At 38.9% G+C, this 20,381-nt stretch overlaps 1 protein-coding gene across 1 annotated transcript in view; it reads right to left on the bottom strand.

Annotated features, from left to right (window-relative positions):
• The window catches only part of LOC128693423 (regulator of microtubule dynamics protein 3-like), a 183,507-nt gene that overhangs the window by 26,305 nt on the left and 136,821 nt on the right, over positions 1 to 20,381 (bottom strand). Inside the window, exon 8 of the mRNA XM_070079715.1 lies at positions 1,699 to 1,932. Within this exon, the coding sequence (XP_069935816.1) occupies positions 1,699 to 1,932 (234 nt within the window). The remainder of the gene's footprint in view (positions 1 to 1,698; positions 1,933 to 20,381) is intronic.

Genomic DNA, 20,381 nt, shown 5'->3' with positions numbered 1-20,381 from the left:
AAACCTGTCACAAAGCATACCTCCTTCAGCCGCCACCTCCCAGAACCGACATCCAGCTTCCAGAGATACACCCATTACCCGAAGGGCACCTCTGAAGGTGCCCTGCCCCGGGAAGGGAGCAGGGCACCTTCAGGGAGGTGGCGGGCAATTTCAGTCAATTTTTTTTTTCAACCGATTTTTTTATTTTTGGTGCACGTTTAGAAGCGCATATGTAGATGAACATGACAAAGTTTCAATAAGATTGGCCAACAAACAACAGAGAAAAAAAATATTTACTGATTTTGACATATGACAGCAAGGCATGACAAATTGGCACTACAAGTGGCACTTCCAACAATCCAAACTGTTAGAATACGTCTAAGACAAATTTTTGGTGTATGCAATTCATCTAATATACCTTATTATCATGGTGAAAAAAAATACATCTGGTACGCTTTTTGACATTCACCAAAATATCTGCCTTTTACCCACCCATAAAATAAAAAATATATGAGATATTCCAAAAACTTTAACAACAGAAATTCAAACACACTTTGTTTAATATTGTCTGTGAAAATCATTTCAATACAATCATTAATAATGGCACACTTTCAAGCAACAGGCCAAAATCTTACTTTCAAGATATTCGGGTAAGTGCGCAGACTAGCTAATTACGTCAAGAAATTTAAAAAAAAAATCATAAAAATCACGTTACTTTGGGCTTTTTTATGCATTATAAGTGATTTCTTATTGTTTTCCGTGCATAGTACACCGTTTTCTGTAGTGCTACCAGAGGTAACATAGAAAACCCTTCTCTTATAAAGAAGGATCTAGCATAATCATTTTATTAAGGTCAGCCACCACCTCCAGGTATAATATACAAATAATATTATTTTGGCTGGCTTTCTTATGCATGTATCCAAGTTATATTATGCATACTATCATTATTGAATAAATGATATAAGCAGAAAAAGGATATTAGTAATAATAGCATCAGTATAAGACATCTTGTGAGTGGTGATCAGACTGTTGTCATGGTAACTGGTTGTTGCATCATCATTCAAGCTCCTCCCACCTCTGATATAAGCTCCTCCCACATTGTAATGATATTAAATGATAAATTTAGTGTATTAGAAAGAAAAATAGACAGAAATTAAAAAAAAAAAAAAATACATAAAAAATTCACCTCACACTCATGGCGGGTCGTCACCTGCCATATTTCAGTAGCTATAATTTGCTTCAGAAACATCATATTATGATGGGGTTTTCACCAAAATGTTCCCAGATACTTACACTATTTTTCTGTAAACAAAACATAAAATCATATTTTTTCACATAATTAACATGTCCGCATAATTTAACATGTCCGCCCCTCCCTTCAGACAATTCAGATTCTATGGCAAACCACACCACCCCCGAGGGACCTCACAGAGTGGGACAAACCCCGGCAGGCCACCCCCTACCTAGAAACTGTAATGCCAGAAGGGAGGACCCCAGAGGCTACAAACAGGACGGGAAACAAGCGGAGGGTGGGGAGAGGGGAAGAAAGGGGAAAAAAGGGGGGTATGGGGAGGGTGGGGTAGGTTCGGTCGGAGGAAGAAGACCAAAAGGTCCAATTCCTCAGACCGATAGCCTCTTTACCACTACAAGGCGCCCCCTTAAAGAGGTTTAAAACACAAAAAGAAATCATTAACCTCAAATATAAGAAAAAGAACTTGCCTCAGGTGTTACAACAAGCACTCTGCTAGCTCGTTCTAGCCAGTTACTTGCAGCTGAGTAATTGTTCATCTGAATGTGACATTTGGCAATAAAAAGAAGATTCTCCTTCCATCCAGATGGTCTTAATTCTTCAGCTGCTAAGAAGTGAAGGAGAGCTTCTTCATAGGTAGCTGATGGTACTTCACCAAACAATGTAGTGGCTGCTCTTCTCTCAAGCCATGACAGCTGAGACACCTACAAATTAACAGAAATATGAGATGAACTTTTAAAATTTCTACAGGCTTTGTGTTATTTACTGTATACAGCCTCTCCTCAATTAGCGATGTACTCTTTTACCAACGACTCAGACTTATGATGGGCTCTCTGACAAGTATGCACACCTAAATAATGTATATTAGAGCTGATTTCTATTCTATTTATTACAATACATGTATAGGTAGTAGGTTGGTAGACAGCAACCACCCAGGGAGGTACTACCGTCCTACCAAGTGAGTGTAAAACGAAGCCTGTGATTGTTTTACATGATGGTAGGATTGCTGATGTCTTTTGTCTGTCTCATAAATATGCAAGATTACAGGCATGTCTTGCTACTTCTACTTACACTTAGGTCACACTACACATACATGTACACATTTATTTATACACACTCATCTGAGTTTTCTTTGATTTTATCTTAATAGTTCTTGGTCTTATTAATTTTCCTTTTATATCCATGGGGAAGTGGAATAAGAATCTTTCCTCCGTAAGCCATGCGTGTTGTAAAAGTCAACTAAAATGCCGGGAACAATGGGCTAGTAACCCCTTTTCCTGTAAAGATTACTAAAAAGAATAAGAAGAAGAAAATTGTCAAAGTGGGAAGTCTGAATGTGCGTGGATGTTGTGCAGATGATAAGAAAGAGATGATTGTGGATGTTATGAATGAGAAAAAGCTGGATGTCCTGGCTTTAAGTGAAACAAAGCTGAAGGGGGTGGGAGAGTTTCAGTGGAGAGGAATAAATGGGATTAGGTCAGGGGTTTCAAATAGAGTTAGAGCTAAAGAAGGAGTAGCAATAATGTTGAAGGATAAGCTATGGCAGGAAAAGAGGGACTATAAATGTATTAATTCAAGGATTATGTGGAGCAAAATAAAGATTGGATGTGAAAAGTGGGTTATAATAAGCGTGTATGCACCTGGAGAAGAGAGAAGTGTAGAGGAGAGAGAGAGATTTTGGGAAATGTTGAGTGAATGCGTGGGGAGTTTTGAATCAAGTGTGAGAGTAATGGTGGTTGGGGATTTTAATGCTAAAGTGGGTAAAAATGTTATGGAGGGAGTAGTAGGTAAATTTGGGGTGCCAGGGGTAAATGTAAATGGGGAGCCTTTAATTGAGCTATGTGTTGAAAGAAATTTGGTAATAAGTAATACATATTTTATGAAAAAGAGGATAAATAAATATACAAGGTATGATGTAGCACGTAATGAAAGTAGTTTATTAGATTATGTATTGGTGGATAAAAGGTTGATGGGTAGGCTCCAGGATGTACATGTTTATAGAGGGGCAACTGATATATCGGATCATTATTTAGTTGTAGCTACAGTTAGAGTAAGAGGTAGATGGGAAAAGAGGAAGGTGGCAACAACAAGTAAGAGGGAGGTGAAAGTGTATAAACTAAGGGAGGAGGAAGTTCGGGTGAGATATAAGCGACTATTGGCAGAAAGGTGGGCTAGTGCAAAGATGAGTAGTGGGGGGGTTGAAGAGGGTTGGAATAGTTTTAAAAATGCAGTATTAGAATGTGGGGCAGAAGTTTGTGGTTATAGGAGGGTGGGGGCAGGAGGAAAGAGGAGTGATTGGTGGAATGATGAAGTAAAGGGTGTGATAAAAGAGAAAAAGGTAGCTTATGAGAGGTTTTTACAAAGCAGAAGTGTTATAAGAAGAGCAGAGTATATGGAGAGTAAAAGAAAGGTAAAGAGAGTGGTGAGAGAGTGCAAAAGGAGAGCAGATGATAGAGTGGGAGAGGCACTGTCAAGAAATTTTAATGAAAATAAGAAAAAATTTTGGAGCGAGTTAAACAAGTTAAGAAAGCCTAGGGAAAATATGGATTTGTCAGTTAAAAACAGAGTAGGGGAGTTAGTAGATGGGGAGATGGAGGTATTGGGTAGATGGCGAGAATATTTTGAGGAACTTTTAAATGTTAAGGAAGAAACAGAGGCAGTAATTTCATGCACTGGTCAGGGAGGTATACCATCTTTTAGGAGTGAAGAAGAGCAGAATGTAAGTGTGGGGGAGGTACGTGAGGCATTACGTAAAATGAAAGGGGGTAAAGCAGCTGGAACTGATGGGATCATGACAGAAATGTTAAAAGCAGGGGGGGATATAGTGTTGGAGTGGTTGGTACTTTTGTTTAATAAATGTATGAAAGAGGGGAAGGTACCTAGGGATTGGCAGAGAGCATGTATAGTCCCTTTATATAAAGGGAAAGGGGACAAAAGAGACTGTAAAAATTACAGAGGAATAAGCTTACTGAGTATACCAGGAAAAGTGTACGGTAGGGTTATAACTGAAAGAATTAGAGGTAAGACAGAATGTAGGATTGCGGATGAGCAAGGAGGTTTTAGAGTGGGTAGGGGATGTGTAGATCAGGTGTTTACATTGAAGCATATATGTGAACAGTATTTAGATAAAGATAGGGAGGTTTTTATTGCATTTATGGATTTAGAAAAGGCATATGATAGAGTGGATAGAGGAGCAATGTGGCAGATGTTGCAAGTATATGGAATAGGTGGTAAGTTATTAAATGCTGTAAAGAGTTTTTATGAGGATAGTGAGGCTCAGGTTAGGGTGTGTAGAAGAGAGGGAGACTACTTCCCGGTAAAAGTAGGTCTTAGACAGGGATGTGTAATGTCACCATGGTTGTTTAATATATTTATAGATGGGGTTGTAAAGGAAGTAAATGCTAGGGTGTTTGGGAGAGGGGTGGGATTAAATTATGGGGAATCAAATTCAAAATGGGAATTGACACAGTTACTTTTTGCTGATGATACTGTGCTTATGGGAGATTCTAAAGAAAAATTGCAAAGGTTAGTGGATGAGTTTGGGAATGTGTGTAAAGGTAGAAAGTTGAAAGTGAACATAGAAAAGAGTAAGGTGATGAGGGTGTCAAATGATTTAGATAAAGAAAAATTGGATATCAAATTGGGGAGGAGGAGTATGGAAGAAGTGAATGTTTTCAGATACTTGGGAGTTGACGTGTCGGCGGATGGATTTATGAAGGATGAGGTTAATCATAGAATTGATGAGGGAAAAAAGGTGAGTGGTGCGTTGAGGTATATGTGGAGTCAAAAAACGTTATCTATGGAGGCAAAGAAGGGAATGTATGAAAGTATAGTAGTACCAACACTCTTATATGGGTGTGAAGCTTGGGTGGTAAATGCAGCAGCAAGGAGACGGTTGGAGGCAGCGGAGATGTCCTGTCTAAGGGCAATGTGTGGTGTAAATATTATGCAAAAAATTCGGAGTGTGGAAATTAGGAGAAGGTGTGGAGTTAATAAAAGTATTAGTCAGAGGGCAGAAGAGGGGTTGTTGAGGTGGTTTGGTCATTTAGAGAGAATGGATCACAGTAGAATGACATGGAAAGCATATAAATCTATAGGGGAAGGAAGGCGGGGTAGGGGTCGTCCTCGAAAGGGTTGGAGAGAGGGGGTAAAGGAGGTTTTGTGGGTAAGGGGCTTGGATTTCCAGCAAGCGTGCGTGAGCGTGTTAGATAGGAGTGAATGGAGACGAATGGTACTTGGGACCTGACGATCTGTTGGAGTGTGAGCAGGGTAATATTTAGTGAAGGGATTCAGGGAAACCGGTTATTTTCATATAGTCGGACTTGAGTCCTGGAAATGGGAAGTACAATGCCTGCACTTTAAAGGAGGGGTTTGGGATATTGGCAGTTTGGAGGGATATGTTGTGTATCTTTATATGTGTATGCTTCTAGACTGTTGTATTCTGAGCACCTCTGCAAAAACAGTGATAATGTGCGAGTGTGGTGAAAGTGTTGAATGATGATGAAAGTATTTTCTTTTTGGGGATTTTCTTTCTTTTTTGGGTCACCCTGCCTCGGTGGGAGACGGCCGACTTGTTGAAAAAAAAAAAAAAAAAAAAAAAATGTATACAGTACACTGCTGTATAAATATTTAAATACACCTGCCATCCGACTTACGACCTGCTCGACTTACGACCACTCGACTTACGACCGTGTTTTTTATGCCAAATTTCTGGGAAATAAACAACTATTTGTGTTGTACACAGTGTTTATCCTAAACCTTACAGTATAAAATACAGTACTAACAACATAAAAAGTAAATGTAAAACATGAAATACCAAAATAAAACAATAAAATAAAGTCATTACAAAAATGTTTTGTTGATATTCAGTAGTAAAGTTCGACTTACGACCATTTCGACTTACGACCGATTTCTCGGAACCGAACTCGGTCATAAGTCGGATGGTAGGTGTATATACCAGAAATGTTATAAATGGTGCAAAGGTGACATTAAAACATTATCAAAGATAACTGACATAAACCCACTACCATTATAGTATGCTCCTCACTTAGCGACAAATTTGTCTATCGATGTAGTTTTAGGAACGGAACTCCGTTGGTAAGTGAGGAGAGGCTGTATTGTACAGTAAACTATCTATTAAATAGATAGACTAATTGGGGGAGCTGGTGGCCAGTAATGGCAATTGTGGTGAATAAAAAAATTATTTTGCTGTGATTGTAACAATAATGAAGAATTCTATAACCAAAGGGCTTTGTCCATGGTTTCCAAATCTACTGATCCAGTGAATTCTGTCCCGTATTTCCGAAGTCCATGAAATGGAGGATTTACTGTACTTTAGTTGCTTACTATAAGAATCTAAGTACAGTGGAACCTCAGTACTCAAACAGCTCTGTACTTGAACAATTTGGTATTTGAATGCTTTGTTCGATAAACAAATCACTCGGTAGTCGACCATTTGCTCGGCACTTGACCAAACAAACATGACCTACCAGAACTTCACTGTAAACTTTTTCATTTTCGCATTTTTTTTTTTTTTGTATTACAGTGGTCCCTCGCTTTTCGTAGTTCTCGGCGGTCGTAAATTTCGCCAATCATAGGGGTATTTTCGTATAAACATGGACCCGCTTTTCATAGGTTGACTCGCGAATAGTAGTTCGTCCGGGACGCGTATGCACGGTGTGAGCCGGGGTGGCCTCCCTACCCAGCCAGTCTGGCATTGTTTACCAGTGAGTGAAGGTCCCCTCAAGTGCTCCTACGAAATATTTCATAATATTCCACTCATTTTAGTGCTTGCAAGTACTAAATAAGCTACCATGGCTCCAAAGAAAGCTCCTAGTGCCAAGCCTGTGGTAAACAAGGTGAGAAATATGTACAGTGACAAAGTCTTGGGCCATTTTAGGGAAGTGTTAAAGAGACGCCAGAAACAGAGCTCTCTCCACAGTTACTTTGCGAGACAGGACTAGAGTGACTCTCAAGGTGGTCCAAGTGGCATTAAGAAACAGAGAAGAGAAGCAACCCCAGAAAAGCAATTGGTACCTGAGGTGTTGCTGGAAGGGGATTCCCCTTCCAAACTGTAAACAATTCAATCTCTCTCCTCCAGTCTCCCATACACTAAGAAGAATCTCCAATAAAGGTAAGTGTTACGCTGTTAATGTTTCATTCATCATTTCCCATTGTATTGTTATGTACTACATGTATATTTCATGTAAAAAATTTTTTTGTTTTAATACTTCTGGAGTGGTTGGTACTTTTGTTTAATAAATGTATGAAAGAGGGGAAGGTACCTAGGGATTGGAGGAGAGCGTGTATAGTTCCTTTATATAAAGGGAAAGGGGACAAAAGAGATTGTAAAAATTATAGAGGAATAAGTTTACTGAGTATACCAGGAAAAGTATACAGTAGAGTTATAATTGAAAGAATTAGAGGTAAGACAGAATGTAGAATTGCGGATGAGCAAGGAGGCTTCAGAGTGGGTAGGGGATGTGTAGATCAAGTGTTTACATTGAAGCATATATGTGAACAGTATTTAGATAAAGGTAGGGAAGTTTTTATTGCATTTATGGATTTAGAAAAGGCATATGATAGAGTGGATAGAGGAGCAATGTGGCAGATGTTGCAAGTTTATGGAATAGGTGGTAAGTTACTAAATGCTGTAAAGAGCTTTTATGAGGATAGTGAGGCTCAGGTTAGGGTGTGTAGAAGAGAGGGAGACTACTTCCCGGTAAAAGTAGGTCTTAGACAGGGATGTGTAATGTCACCATGGTTGTTTAATATATTTATAGATGGGGTTGTAAAAGAAGTAAATGCTAGGGTGTTCGGGAGAGGGGTGGGATTAAATTATGGGGAATGAAATTCAAAATGGGAATTGACACAGTTACTTTTTGCTGATGATACTGTGCTTATGGGAGATTCTAAAGAAAAATTGCAAAGGTTAGTGGATGAGTTTGAGAATGTGTGTAAAGGTAGAAAGTTGAAAGTGAACATAGAAAAGAGTAAGGTGATAAGGGTATCAAATGATTTAGATAAAAAAAAATTGGATATCAAATTGGGGAGGAGGAGTATGGAAGAAGTGAATGTTTTCAGATACTTGGGAGTTGACGTGTCGGCGGATGGATTTATGAAGGATGAGGTTAATCATAGAATTGATGAGGGAAAAAAGGTGAGTGGTGCATTGAGGTATATGTGGAGTCAAAAAACGTTATCTATGGAGGCAAAGAAGGGAATGTATGAAAGTATAGTAGTACCAACACTCTTATATGGATGTGAAGCTTGGGTGGTAAATGCAGCAGCGAGGAGACGGTTGGAGGCAGTGGAGATGTCCTGTCTAAGGGCAATGTGTGGTGTAAATATTATGCAGAAAATTCGGAGTGTGGAAATTAGGAGAAGGTGTGGAGTTAATAAAAGCATTAGTCAGAGGGCAGAAGAGGGGTTGTTGAGGTGGTTTGGTCATTTAGAGAGAATGGATCAAAGTAGAATGACATGAAAAGCATATAAATCTATAGGGGAAGGAAAGAGGGGTAGGGGTCGTCCTCGAAAGGGTTGGAAAGACGGGGTAAAGGAGGTTTTGTGGGCGAGGGGCTTGGACTTCCAGCAAGCATGCATGAGCATGTTAGATAGGAGTGAATGGAGACGAATGATACTTGGGACCTGACGATCTGTTGGAGTGTGAGCAGGGTAATATTTAGTGAAGGGATTCAGGGAAACCGGTTATTTTCTTATAGTCGGACTTGAGTCCTGGAAATGGGAAGTACAATGCCTGCACTTTAAAGGAGGGGTTTGGGATATTGGCAGTTTGGAGGGATATGTTGTGTATCTTTATACGTATATGCTTCTAAACTGTTGTATTCTGAGCACCTCTGCAAAAGCAGTGATAATGTGTGAGTGTGGTGAAAGTGTTGAATGATGATGAAAGTATTTTCTTTTTGGGGATTTTCTTTCTTTTTTGGGTCACCCTGCCTCGGTGGGAGACGACCAACGTGTTGAAAAAAAAAAAAAAAAAAAAACTTCTGGGTGTCAGAAACGGATTAATTGTATTTACATTATTTCTTATGGGGAAAATTGATTCGCAAATCGTAAATTTCGTTTATAGTAATGGCTCCAGGAACGGATTAATTATGAAAAACGAGGGACCACTGTATTTGTATAAATAAGTCACCATGGGGCCTAAGTAGGGTTAGTGATAACGGCCAACCAAAAAGAAAATTGGTTGGGAAAAGTTTGTTCTGTACTCGAACAGATCAGCATTCGAACAGCCTTCTCGAACCAATTAACCCTTTGAGGGTCGAGAGGCCCTCTCCCAAACTCGTTCTCAGGGTCAAAAATTTTTCAAAATTGTTTTTTTTTCTTGTGAAATGATAGAGAATCTTCTTCCGATCATAATGACACCAAAAGCATGAAATATGAATGAAAACTTACAGAATTATGCTCTCGCAAAATTAGCAGTCTCGAAGTGGGTGATTTCGCCCACTTTGAGCCCTATTTTCAACCAATTCCAATGTTGCAGTTGACTAAAATCATAGCTATTTCCCTAGAACTCCATTTGTTCTATCGACTGAGTACAAGAATCTGCCCATTTACTGATTTTTAACTACCCAATAAAGTGGTCGGAAATTGGCAATTTGGGCAATTTCATACAAATTTCAAAAGATGCCAATTTTGAAATAGGGTCCAGAATAAACAAGATAGACATTCATGGTAATAAAATAACATTTTATCTGTTCATTAGTCACATCTCTAGGCCCCTCTTACATTACTTTTACTTTCCATTTTGAATATATATTCTCACAGAAAATGTAAAAATGATATAAATGAAGTCTAATATTCTGAAGGAATATTAGACTCACCAGTTGATGTGTATAGGACATGTGGCTTGATTTGTTTACTCTTGATCATTGGCAAAAATCAATCATTTTCGCTATTTTGAGCTCAATTTCAAGGTACTTGTCATCGTGAAACCAATCAAAATCATCTCTATTTCTGTAATATATCTTCCAATCTATCAAATAAGACCAAGGAAATGAGAATACACACAAAAATACACTAGAAAGTCACTGTTTTAAACCAAAAACACAGTTTTTTTTTTTCTCATTATGCACAGCGTGCTTCAGGATATTTTTTATATTGCGCACACTGACCACACAGACCCATTCTTTCATATGTACACCTGCCAGCTTTCTTCCACCAGATTTGAAGGCGCTAGAATTTAGGCGTACAAGTACGTGACCGACCCTGGCTGCAATGACGTACTTGTACGTGACCGACCCTCAATGGGTTAAGTTCAAGTGCTGAGTTTCCACTGTAGATGAAGTACAGAACAGTTTCTTATCCTACATTGTGCAAAAATGTATGTTAAAATGTCTACCTGAAATGCCTAGGCATGCTAGTGGCCTTCTTTGTAATTAATATTTTATAACATGTAAGCCACACATTGTAAGCTTTGCAAGGAAATAAACATTTTGATTTTGATTTTGATTTTGATTTGATACATACATTCTATTTAAGGATAAAAGCTATACTACCACTGCTTAAACAACTTACACTTAAATTATAAGGGGGAAATTATAAATGATGTTTCAGTCCATCCACTGCCAAACGTCAGTTGTGACTTAATAACAGGCGTACAAAAGATACAGGATGTCTAAATTTTCCTTTCTAAATTCTGGGTTAATTGTGAATACACAAGTTATATGCTGTAAAATGGATTGTATTAATATAATTTTTCATATCGCTAAGATTATTTCATTGTTGTTGCACTAAGATGAGGTGTCAAATGAAGTTTAAAAAATGACAATCTTGTGGAAAGTTGTGTAATAGAAAACTTGTAATTCATAAGTCTACAGTGATGGGGTCAAGTAAGTGAAGCTAATGAGTAATGAGAAGGGTGAAGATGACTCAGGATAAAAGGAGATCACGCAATAATAATAAAAACAGTAATTAGAGAAATTTGAAATTTTGTTATTCTTGAGCACCTGTTCTTTCAAGAAATTCACATGCGCTTGCACATCAAGAGTAACAATATAGTTATCAGGATCATAAACTCTAGAAAGATTTGATTTCAACTGAGACTTGAAAGAATGAACAGATTTCTGACTCACAACAGGCACCAGAATATTTTGAGGAACTTTTAACCCTTTCAGGGTCCGTGCCATAGATCTACGGCTATACATTGAGGGTCCAAACCGTAGATCTATGCCATGAGCTCAGCTCACTCTGATAAGCTGTGAGTGGTAAATTTGGGCCTAGACATGAGAGAATACATCTATATGGTATGTGTGCACCACATAAAACAAATCCTGTAGCGCACAGTGCATAATGAGAGAAAAAAACTGAGACCGTAATTTTCAATTAAAACATAGACTGCAGTGTTTTTTCGTATGTTTTTTATAGTTGTATTTGCGATTTCTTGGTCTCATTTGAAAGAATGGAAGATATATTACAGAAATAGAGATAATTTTGATTGGTTTTAGTAATGGAAATGGGTTGAAACTAAGCTCAAAATAGCAGAAATTTTCAATTTTTGCCGATGTTCAAGAGTAAACAAATGATCTCACACATCTAATACACACCAGCTGGTGGGTCTAATATACGTTCACAAATGTGGTGATATTATTTATACAATTATTACAATATTGCATAATAGTAAATCTTCTATTTTTTGGTTTGAATACAAATTCATTATGTGAATAAAAAATCAAAATGGAATTCATTTGTAAAGCCTGAAAACATAACTAATGAACAGAGGAAATGTAGTTTAGTGCCAGAAATGCCTGCATTGTTTATTCTGAATCTTATTTTGAAATTAGAATATTTTGAACTTTGCATTAAAGTGGCCAAATTACCAATTTCCGATCATTTTATTTTGTAGTTGAAACACTTGACTTGGCGATTTCTTGTGCTCAATCGATAGAATAGAAGAAATACTAGTGAAACAGCTAAGAATTTGGTCGATTGGAATAATGTAATTGGCCTAAAATGGGAGTCAAAGTTGGCAAAATTGCCGATGCGTAAATATCGCTGACACATCAAAATTCGCGAGAGCATAATTTCGTCAATTTTCCATCAAATTTCATACTTTTTGTTTTACCTTCAGAAAAAGATTCTCTACCATTTCATAAGAAAAAATAGCAAAATTATTTTTTGAAAATTCTTGGACCCTGGTGAGCACTTTGAAATTTGTCCTCTGGACCCTGAAAGGGTTAAATGTCGCCGAAGAAAGGGAGGTGGTAATTTCATGCACTTGCCAGGGAGGTATACCACCTTTTAGGAGTGAAGAAGAGCAGGACGTGAGTGTGGGGGAGGTGCGTGAGGCATTACGTAGAAAGAAAGGGGGTAAAGCAGCTGGAACTGACGGGATCATGACAGAAATGTTAAAAGCAGGGGGAGATATAGTGTTAGAGTGGTTGGTGTTTTTGTTTAATAAATGTATGAAAGAGGGGAAGGTACCTAGGGATTGGCAGAGAACATGTATAGTCCCTTTATATAAAGGGAAGGGGGACAAAAGAGACTGTAAAAATTATAGAGGAATAAGTTTACTGAGTATTCCAGGAAAAGTGTACGGTAGGGTTATTATTGAAAGAATTAGAGGTAAGACAGAATGTAGGATTGCAGATGAGCAAGAAGGTTTTAGTGTGGGTAGGGGATGTGTAGATCAAGTGTTTACATTGAAGCATATATGTGAACAGTATTTAGATAAAGTTTTTATTGCATTTATGGATTTAGAAAAGGCATATAATAGAGTGGATAGGGGAGCAATGTGGCAGATGTTGCAAGTATATGAAATAGGTGTAAACTTACTAATTGCTGTAGTTTTTATGAGGATAGTGAGGTTCAGGTTAGGGTGTGTAGAAGAGAGGGAGACTACTTCCCGGTAAAAGTAGGTCTTAGACAGGGATGTGTAATGTCAACATGGTTGTTTAATATATTTATAGATAGGGTTGTAAAAGAAGTAAATGCTAGGGTGTTCAGGAGAAGGGTGGGATTAAATTATAGGAATCAAACAAAAAATGGGAATTGATACAGTTACTTTTTGCTGATGATACTGTGCTTATGGGAGATTCTAAAGAAAAATTGCAAAGGTTAGTGGATGAGATTGGGAGTGTGTGTAAAGGTAGAAAGTTGAAAGTGAACATAGAAAAGAGTAAGGTGATGAGGGTATCAAATGATTTAGATAAAGAAAAATTGGATATCAAATTGGGGAGGAGGAGTATGGAAGAAGTGAAGGTTTTCAGATATTTGGGAGTTGACGTGTCAGCGGATGGATTTATGAAGGATGAGGTTAATCATAGAATTGATGAAAGAAAAAAGGCGAGTGGTGCGTTGAGGTATATGTGGAGACAAAACACTTTATCTATGGAGGCAAAGAAGGGAATGTATGAAAGTATAGTAGTACCAACACTCTTATATGGGTGTGAAGCTTGGGTTGTAAATGCTGCAGTGGGGAAGCAGTTGGAGGCAGTGGAGATGTCCTGTCTAAGGGCAATATGTGGTGTAAATATTATGCAGGAAATTCAGAGTGTGGTAATTAGGAGAAGGTGTGGAGTTAATAAAAGTATTAGTCAGAGGGCTGAAGAGGGGTTGTTGAGGTGGTTTGGTCATTGAGAGAGAATGGACCAAAGTAGAATGACATGGAGAGTATATAAATCTGTAGGGTAAGGAAGGCGGGGTAGGGGTCATCCTCGAAAAGGTTGGAGGGAGGGGGTAAAGGAGGTTTTGTGGGCGAGGGGCTTGGACTTCCAGCAAGCGTGCGTGAGCATGTTAGATAGGGGTGAATGGAGACGAATGGTATTTCGGACCTGACGAGCTGCTGGAGTGTGAGCAGGGTAATATTTAGTGAAGGGATTCAGGGAAACTGGTTATTTTTATACATATAGCCAGACTTGAGTCCTGGAAATGGGAAGTACAATGGCCGCACTTTAAAGGAGGGGTTTGGGATATTGGCAGTTTGGAGGGATATGTTGTGTATCTCTATACATATATGCTTCTGAACTGTTGTACAGTATTCTGAGCACCTCTGCAAAATCAGTGATTATGTGTGAGTGAGGTGAAAGTGTTGAATGATGATGAAAGTATTTTCTTTTTGGGGATTTTCTTACTTTTTGGATCACCCTGCCTCGGTGGGAGACGGCCGACTTATTAAAAGAAAAAAACAGGCACCGGAAACCTGCTGAACAATCTAGGAAAAGAAAAGGTTCATTCTGTGAATGATTTCTCCTCAACAAACCAAGGCTCGATCAGTCTAAAAGGGTTCACTGTAATTCACAGAAACACTACCAAACTATAGTATCTTGCATATCAGCAAGATACTAGAGTTCATTAATATCAATAGCTTTAAATGTTAATCATTCCTTTAATCTAGTCTAGCTGGCTGTAAGAGTAATGGATGGAGGATTGAGTCTACCAAGCCTTGTGGCAAGTGCCTCTCATGGGTTGGGCATTTCACATAAACATAATAGTAATATAGGAAGGTCCCTCTTTACAGTGCTTCATTAATATGAACATTTCAATTTTCTTTTTTTAATACGTCAACTGTTTCCCACCGAGGAAGGGTGGCCCAAAAAGAAAGAAAAAACTTTCATCATCGTTCAACACTTTCACCATCATTCATACATAATCACTGTCTTTCCAGAGGCACTTAGATACAACAGTTTAGATGTCCCTCCAAACAACCAATATCCCAAACCCCTCCCTTAAAGTGCAGGGATTGTACTTCCCACCTCCAGGACTGAAGTCCAGCTAACTGGTTTCTCTAAATCCCTTTGCAAAATATTACTCTGCTCACACTCCAACAGCTCATCAGGTCTCAAAAACCATTCGTCTCCATTCACTCCTGTCTAACATGCTCAAGCATGCTTGCTGAAAGTCCAAGTCCCTCGTCCACAAAAACCTCCTGTACCCCCTACCTCCAACCTTTCCTAGGACAACCCCTACCCAGCCTTCCATTTCAAATTACACCCAAAAATTCATTTATATGGTTCCAAATTTGTTAATATGGCATCCGTGTGCTACCTGTCCACTCTCAGTATGCGTCTCTCCCATATACTCCCATATACTTTTTGTGTTACAAAATATATAGTTTTTTTATTTGTTAACACATCGGCTGATTCCCACCAAGACAGGGTGGCCCGAAAAAGAAAAACTTTCATCATTCACTCCATCACTGTCTTGCCAGAGGGGTGCTTTACACTACAGTTATGATACTACAACATTAACACCCCTCCCTCAGTGTAGACACTGTACTTCCCACCTCCAGGACTCAAGTCTAGCATGCCTGTTTCCCTGAATCCCTCCATAAATGTTACTTTGCTCACACTCCAACAGCACATCAAGTATTAAAAATCGTTTGTCTCCATTCACTCCTATCAAATACGCTCACGCATGCTTGCTGGAAGTCCAAGCCCCTCGCACACAAAATCTCCTTTACCCCCACCCTCCAACCCTTCCTAGGCCGACCCCTACCCCGCCTTCCCCCCACTACAGATTTATACACTCTCAAAGTCATTCTGTTTTGTTCCTTTCTCTCTACATGTCTGAACCACCTCAACAACCCCTCCTCAGCCCTCTGGATAATAGTCTTGGTAATCCCACACCTTCTCCTAATTTTCAAACTATGAATTCTCTGCATTATATTCACACCACACATTGCCCTCGGACATGACATCTCCACTGCCTCCAGCCTTCTCCTCATTGCAACATTCATCACCCATGCTTCACACCCATACATGAGTTTTGGTACAACTATACTCTCATACATTCCCTCTTTGCTTCCACCGACAAAGTTCTTTGTCTCCACAGACTCCTAAGTGCACCACTCACCCTTTTCCCCTCATCAATTCTATGATTCACCTCATCCTTCATAGACCCACCTGCTGACACGTCCGCTCCTAAATATCTGAATACATTCACCTCCTCCGTACTCTCTCCCTCCAATCTGATACATGTATTCAGTCTTTCATCACCTAATTTTTTTGTTATCCTCATCACCTCACTCTTTCCTATATTCACTTTTAATTTTCTTCTTTTACATACCCTATCAAATTCATCCACCAACCTCTGCAACTTCTCTTCAGAATCTCCCAAAAGCAGTTTCATCAGCAAAGAGCAGCTGTGACAACTCCCACTTTGTTTTTGATTCTTTATCTTTTAACTCCACACCTCTTGCCAAGACCCTCGCATTCACTCTCTTACAACCCCATCTGTAAATATATTGAACAACCACGGTGACAGCACACATCCTTGTCTAAGGCCTACTTTTACTGTGAAATAATCTCCCTCTCTCCTATATACTCTAACCTGAGCCTCACTATCCTTGTAAAAAAGCTTCACTGCTTTCAGTAACCTACCTCCTATACCATACACCTGCAACATCTGCCACACTGCCTCCCTATCCACCCTGTCATATGCCTTTTCCAAATCCATAAATGCCACAAAAACCTCTTTACCCTTATCTAAATACTGTTCACCTATATGTTGCACTGTAAACACTTGGTCTACACACCCCCTACCTTTTCTCAAGCCTCCTTGTTCATCTGCTATCCTACTCTCTGTCTTACTCTTAATTCTTTCAATAATAACTCTACCATACACTTTACCAGGTATACTCAACAGACTTATTCCCCTATAATTTTTGCACTCTCTTTTATCCTCTTTGCCTTTATACAAAGGAACTATGCATGCTCTCTGCCAATCCCTAGGTACCTTACCCTCTTCCATACATTTATTAAATAATAGCACCAACCACTCCAAAACTATATCCCCACCTGCTTTTAACATTTCTATCTTTATCCCATCACTCCTAGCTGCCTTACCCCTTTTCATTCTACCCACTGCCTCACGAACTTTCCCCACACTCACAACTGGCTCTTCCTCACTCCTACAAGATGTTATTCCTCCTTGCCCTATATACAAAATCACAGCTTCATTATCTTCATCAACATTTAACAATTCCTCAAAATATTCCCTCCATCTCTCCCATACATCTAACTCTCCATGTAATAACTCTCCTCTCCTATTTTTAACTGCCAAATCCATTTGTTCCCTAAGCTCCCTCAACTTATTAATCTCACTCCAAAACTTTTTCTTATTTTCAACAAAATTTGTTCATAACATCTCACCCACTCTCTCATATTGGAGGCTGGATCAAGAAGGCCTGTTTCAATGTTCATTCTCTGTAATGTTCTTGTGTAGTATTAAGAGGAGAGACTATGTGATGGTAGGGTTTACTGTTTTCAGGAGGATTCTTGCTAAGACTTCAGAGATCTCTAACTGGGTGTCCTTGCGTACAACACCAGAATTCCACCAACCATCTCATGAAATTCAGGGATGCCCAATTAGTGATCAAAGAAACTAATTTCCGCAGACGCAAGTGCCTTGAATCAGCACTAATTGCCGTTTCTAATACAATTACATACAATAAAGGCAGCTTCACCATCCTGAAAACAGTAAACCCCACCATCACATAGTCTCTCCTGTTAATACTACACAAGCACATTACAGAGAATGAACATTGAAACAGGCCTTCTCTATCCAGCCTCCAATAGAAATACAATAGAACTTCTACTTGTGAGCGTGTCCACGTGTGAGTTTTTCCAAATACGAGCAGTCGATGGGTCGATTTTTTGCTTCCATACGCGAGCAAAATTTCCACAAGCGAGCAGACCTCAAGGCAGGTTCCTTGACACTGGTGAAGGGCTCTTGCTCTTGATCTCAGGAATTGTATCTCATTTGTTTGTTGGACTATCTTATTGAAACTTGGGCAATGTATGATGGAAAGATGCTTCTTAACAAACACCAAAAATGAAAGAAATCTAAGCATAAAAGATGGAGTTCACTTTTCAGCAATTAGCCACCCCTTAGCGGTAATTTCGAATTATTTTTATGGTTGTATTCTCGTTTTTTTATGTCTCATTTGATAGAAGGGAAGATACATTACAGAAACAGATATGATTTTAATTGCTTTCACGACAAAAAGTACCTTGAAATAGAGCTCAACCTAGGAGAAATGGTCCAATGCTTGGCTGTTTCAGAGTAAACAAATGACGTCACTGTCCATTCCAATATGCAGTCGTGAATGGGTTGACATTATTTATACAATTATTGCAATAAGGAATAACAGTAAATCTTACATTTTTTGTGTGAATAAAAATTACAAATTATTTATATAATAATAATAATAATAATAATAATAAAATAATAATACGTATAATGATAATACATATAATAATACGTATAATAACAATAGTATAATACCAATTATAATACCAATTATAATACCAATCTCTGCAACTTCTCTTCAGAATCTCCCAAGAGCACAGTGTCACAGCTGCTCTTTGCTGATGACACTTTGCTCTTGAGAGATTCTGAAGAGAAGTTGCAGAGATTGGTGGATGAATTTGGTAGGGTGTGCAAAAGAAGAAAATTGAAAGTGAATACAGGAAAGAGTAAGGTTATGAGGATAACAAAAAGATTAGGTGATGAAAGATTGAATATCAGATTGGAGGGAGAGAGTATGGAGGAGGTAAATGTATTCAGATATTTGGGAGTGGACATGTCAGCGGATGGGTCTATGAAAGATGAGGTGAATCATAGAATTGATGAGGGGAAAAGAGTGAGTGGTGCACTTAGGAGTCTGTGGAGACAAAGAACTTTGTCCTTGGAGGCAAAGAGGGGAATGTATGAGAGTATAGTTTTACCAACGCTCTTATATGGGTGTGAAGCATGGGTGATGAATGTTGCAGCGAGGAGAAGGCTGGAGGCAGTGGAGATGTCATGTCTGAGGGCAATGTGTGGTGTGAATATAATGCAGAGAATTCGTAGTTTGGAAGTTAGGAGGAGGTGCGGGATTACCAAAACTGTTGTCCAGAGGGCTGAGGAAGGGTTGTTGAGGTGGTTCGGACATGTAGAGAGAATGGAGTGAAACAGAATGACTTCAAGAGTGTATCAGTCTGTAGTGGAAGGAAGGCAGGGTAGGGGTCAGCCTAGGAAAGGTTGGAGAGAGGGGGTAAAGGAGGTTTTGTGTGCAAGGGGCTTGGACTTCCAGCAGGCATGCGTGAGTGTGTTTGATAGGAGTGAATGGAGACAAATGATTTTTAATACTTGACGTGCTGTTGGAGTGTGAGCAAAGTAACATTTATGAAGGGGTTCAGGGAAACCGGCAGGCCGGACTTGAGTCCTGGAGATGGGAAGTACAGTGCCTGCACTCTGAAGGAGGGGTGTTAATGTTGCAGTTTAAAAACTGTAGTGTAAAGCACCCTTCTGGCAAGACAGTGATGGAGTGAATGATGGTGAAAGTTTTTCTTTTTCGGGCCACCCTGCCTTGGTGGGAATCGGCCAGTGTGTTAATAATAATAATAATACCAATTATAATAGACGGCTTCAAAAGGCCAGGGGACACTTGGTCCCAAAGATGAGGGGGTACTTGTACCTCCTCCCATGGGAGACTTAAGTCTCGAGACACTCCCCAGATAGGGAGCCAAGGCCGGGTCACCACTACTTGGAAAAGACCCGGGCCGGGAGAATACCGGCGAATAAAAAAAAAAAAAAAAAAAGGCCATCACTAGATGGCAGTGTTTACCACAACAAAGAGGGAGCGGTTGTGGATGCCTCCACCTGTTGCATAATGACATATTTTATTCATTCTAGAGTATATATCATGTTTCTATGTTATTTTTATTGTTTTTTATGTCATATTAGATGAACTGTGACATATAAATAAGCCATATAGATGATATTAGCGAAATTATTCATGAAGTATTTTGCCCGGTCTCCAGACAAACTCGTCCACCGCCGACACTGCCCATACCACCACATGAATGACATATTTTATTCATTTTAGAGTATATATCAGGTTTGTATGTTACTTATATTGTTTATTATGTCATATTAGATGAAGTGAGATAGATAAATAAGCTGTAGAGTTGATATTAGCAAAATTATTGAAGTACAAAATTCCACTGGAATGGATTAATTGCATTTCAATTAATTTAAATGAGGAAAATTGACTCTGCAAACAAGCAAATCTAGTTGCAAGCGGATTAAACTCGCAAGTAGAGGTTCCACTGTATTCGTCTAACCTATTTTTATGTTACCCAAGTAATAGCTTTTATATCATTTTACTCATGTGCAAGTTAATTGTTCTACCATATTGTATTACTACTAC

This window comes from Cherax quadricarinatus, unplaced genomic scaffold, assembly GCF_038502225.1.
Source record: "Cherax quadricarinatus isolate ZL_2023a unplaced genomic scaffold, ASM3850222v1 Contig5, whole genome shotgun sequence".
Lineage (NCBI taxonomy): Eukaryota > Metazoa > Arthropoda > Malacostraca > Decapoda > Parastacidae > Cherax > Cherax quadricarinatus.
The sequence above is the reverse complement of the archived record's forward strand: the minus strand, read 5'-3'. Positions and strand labels throughout refer to the sequence as shown.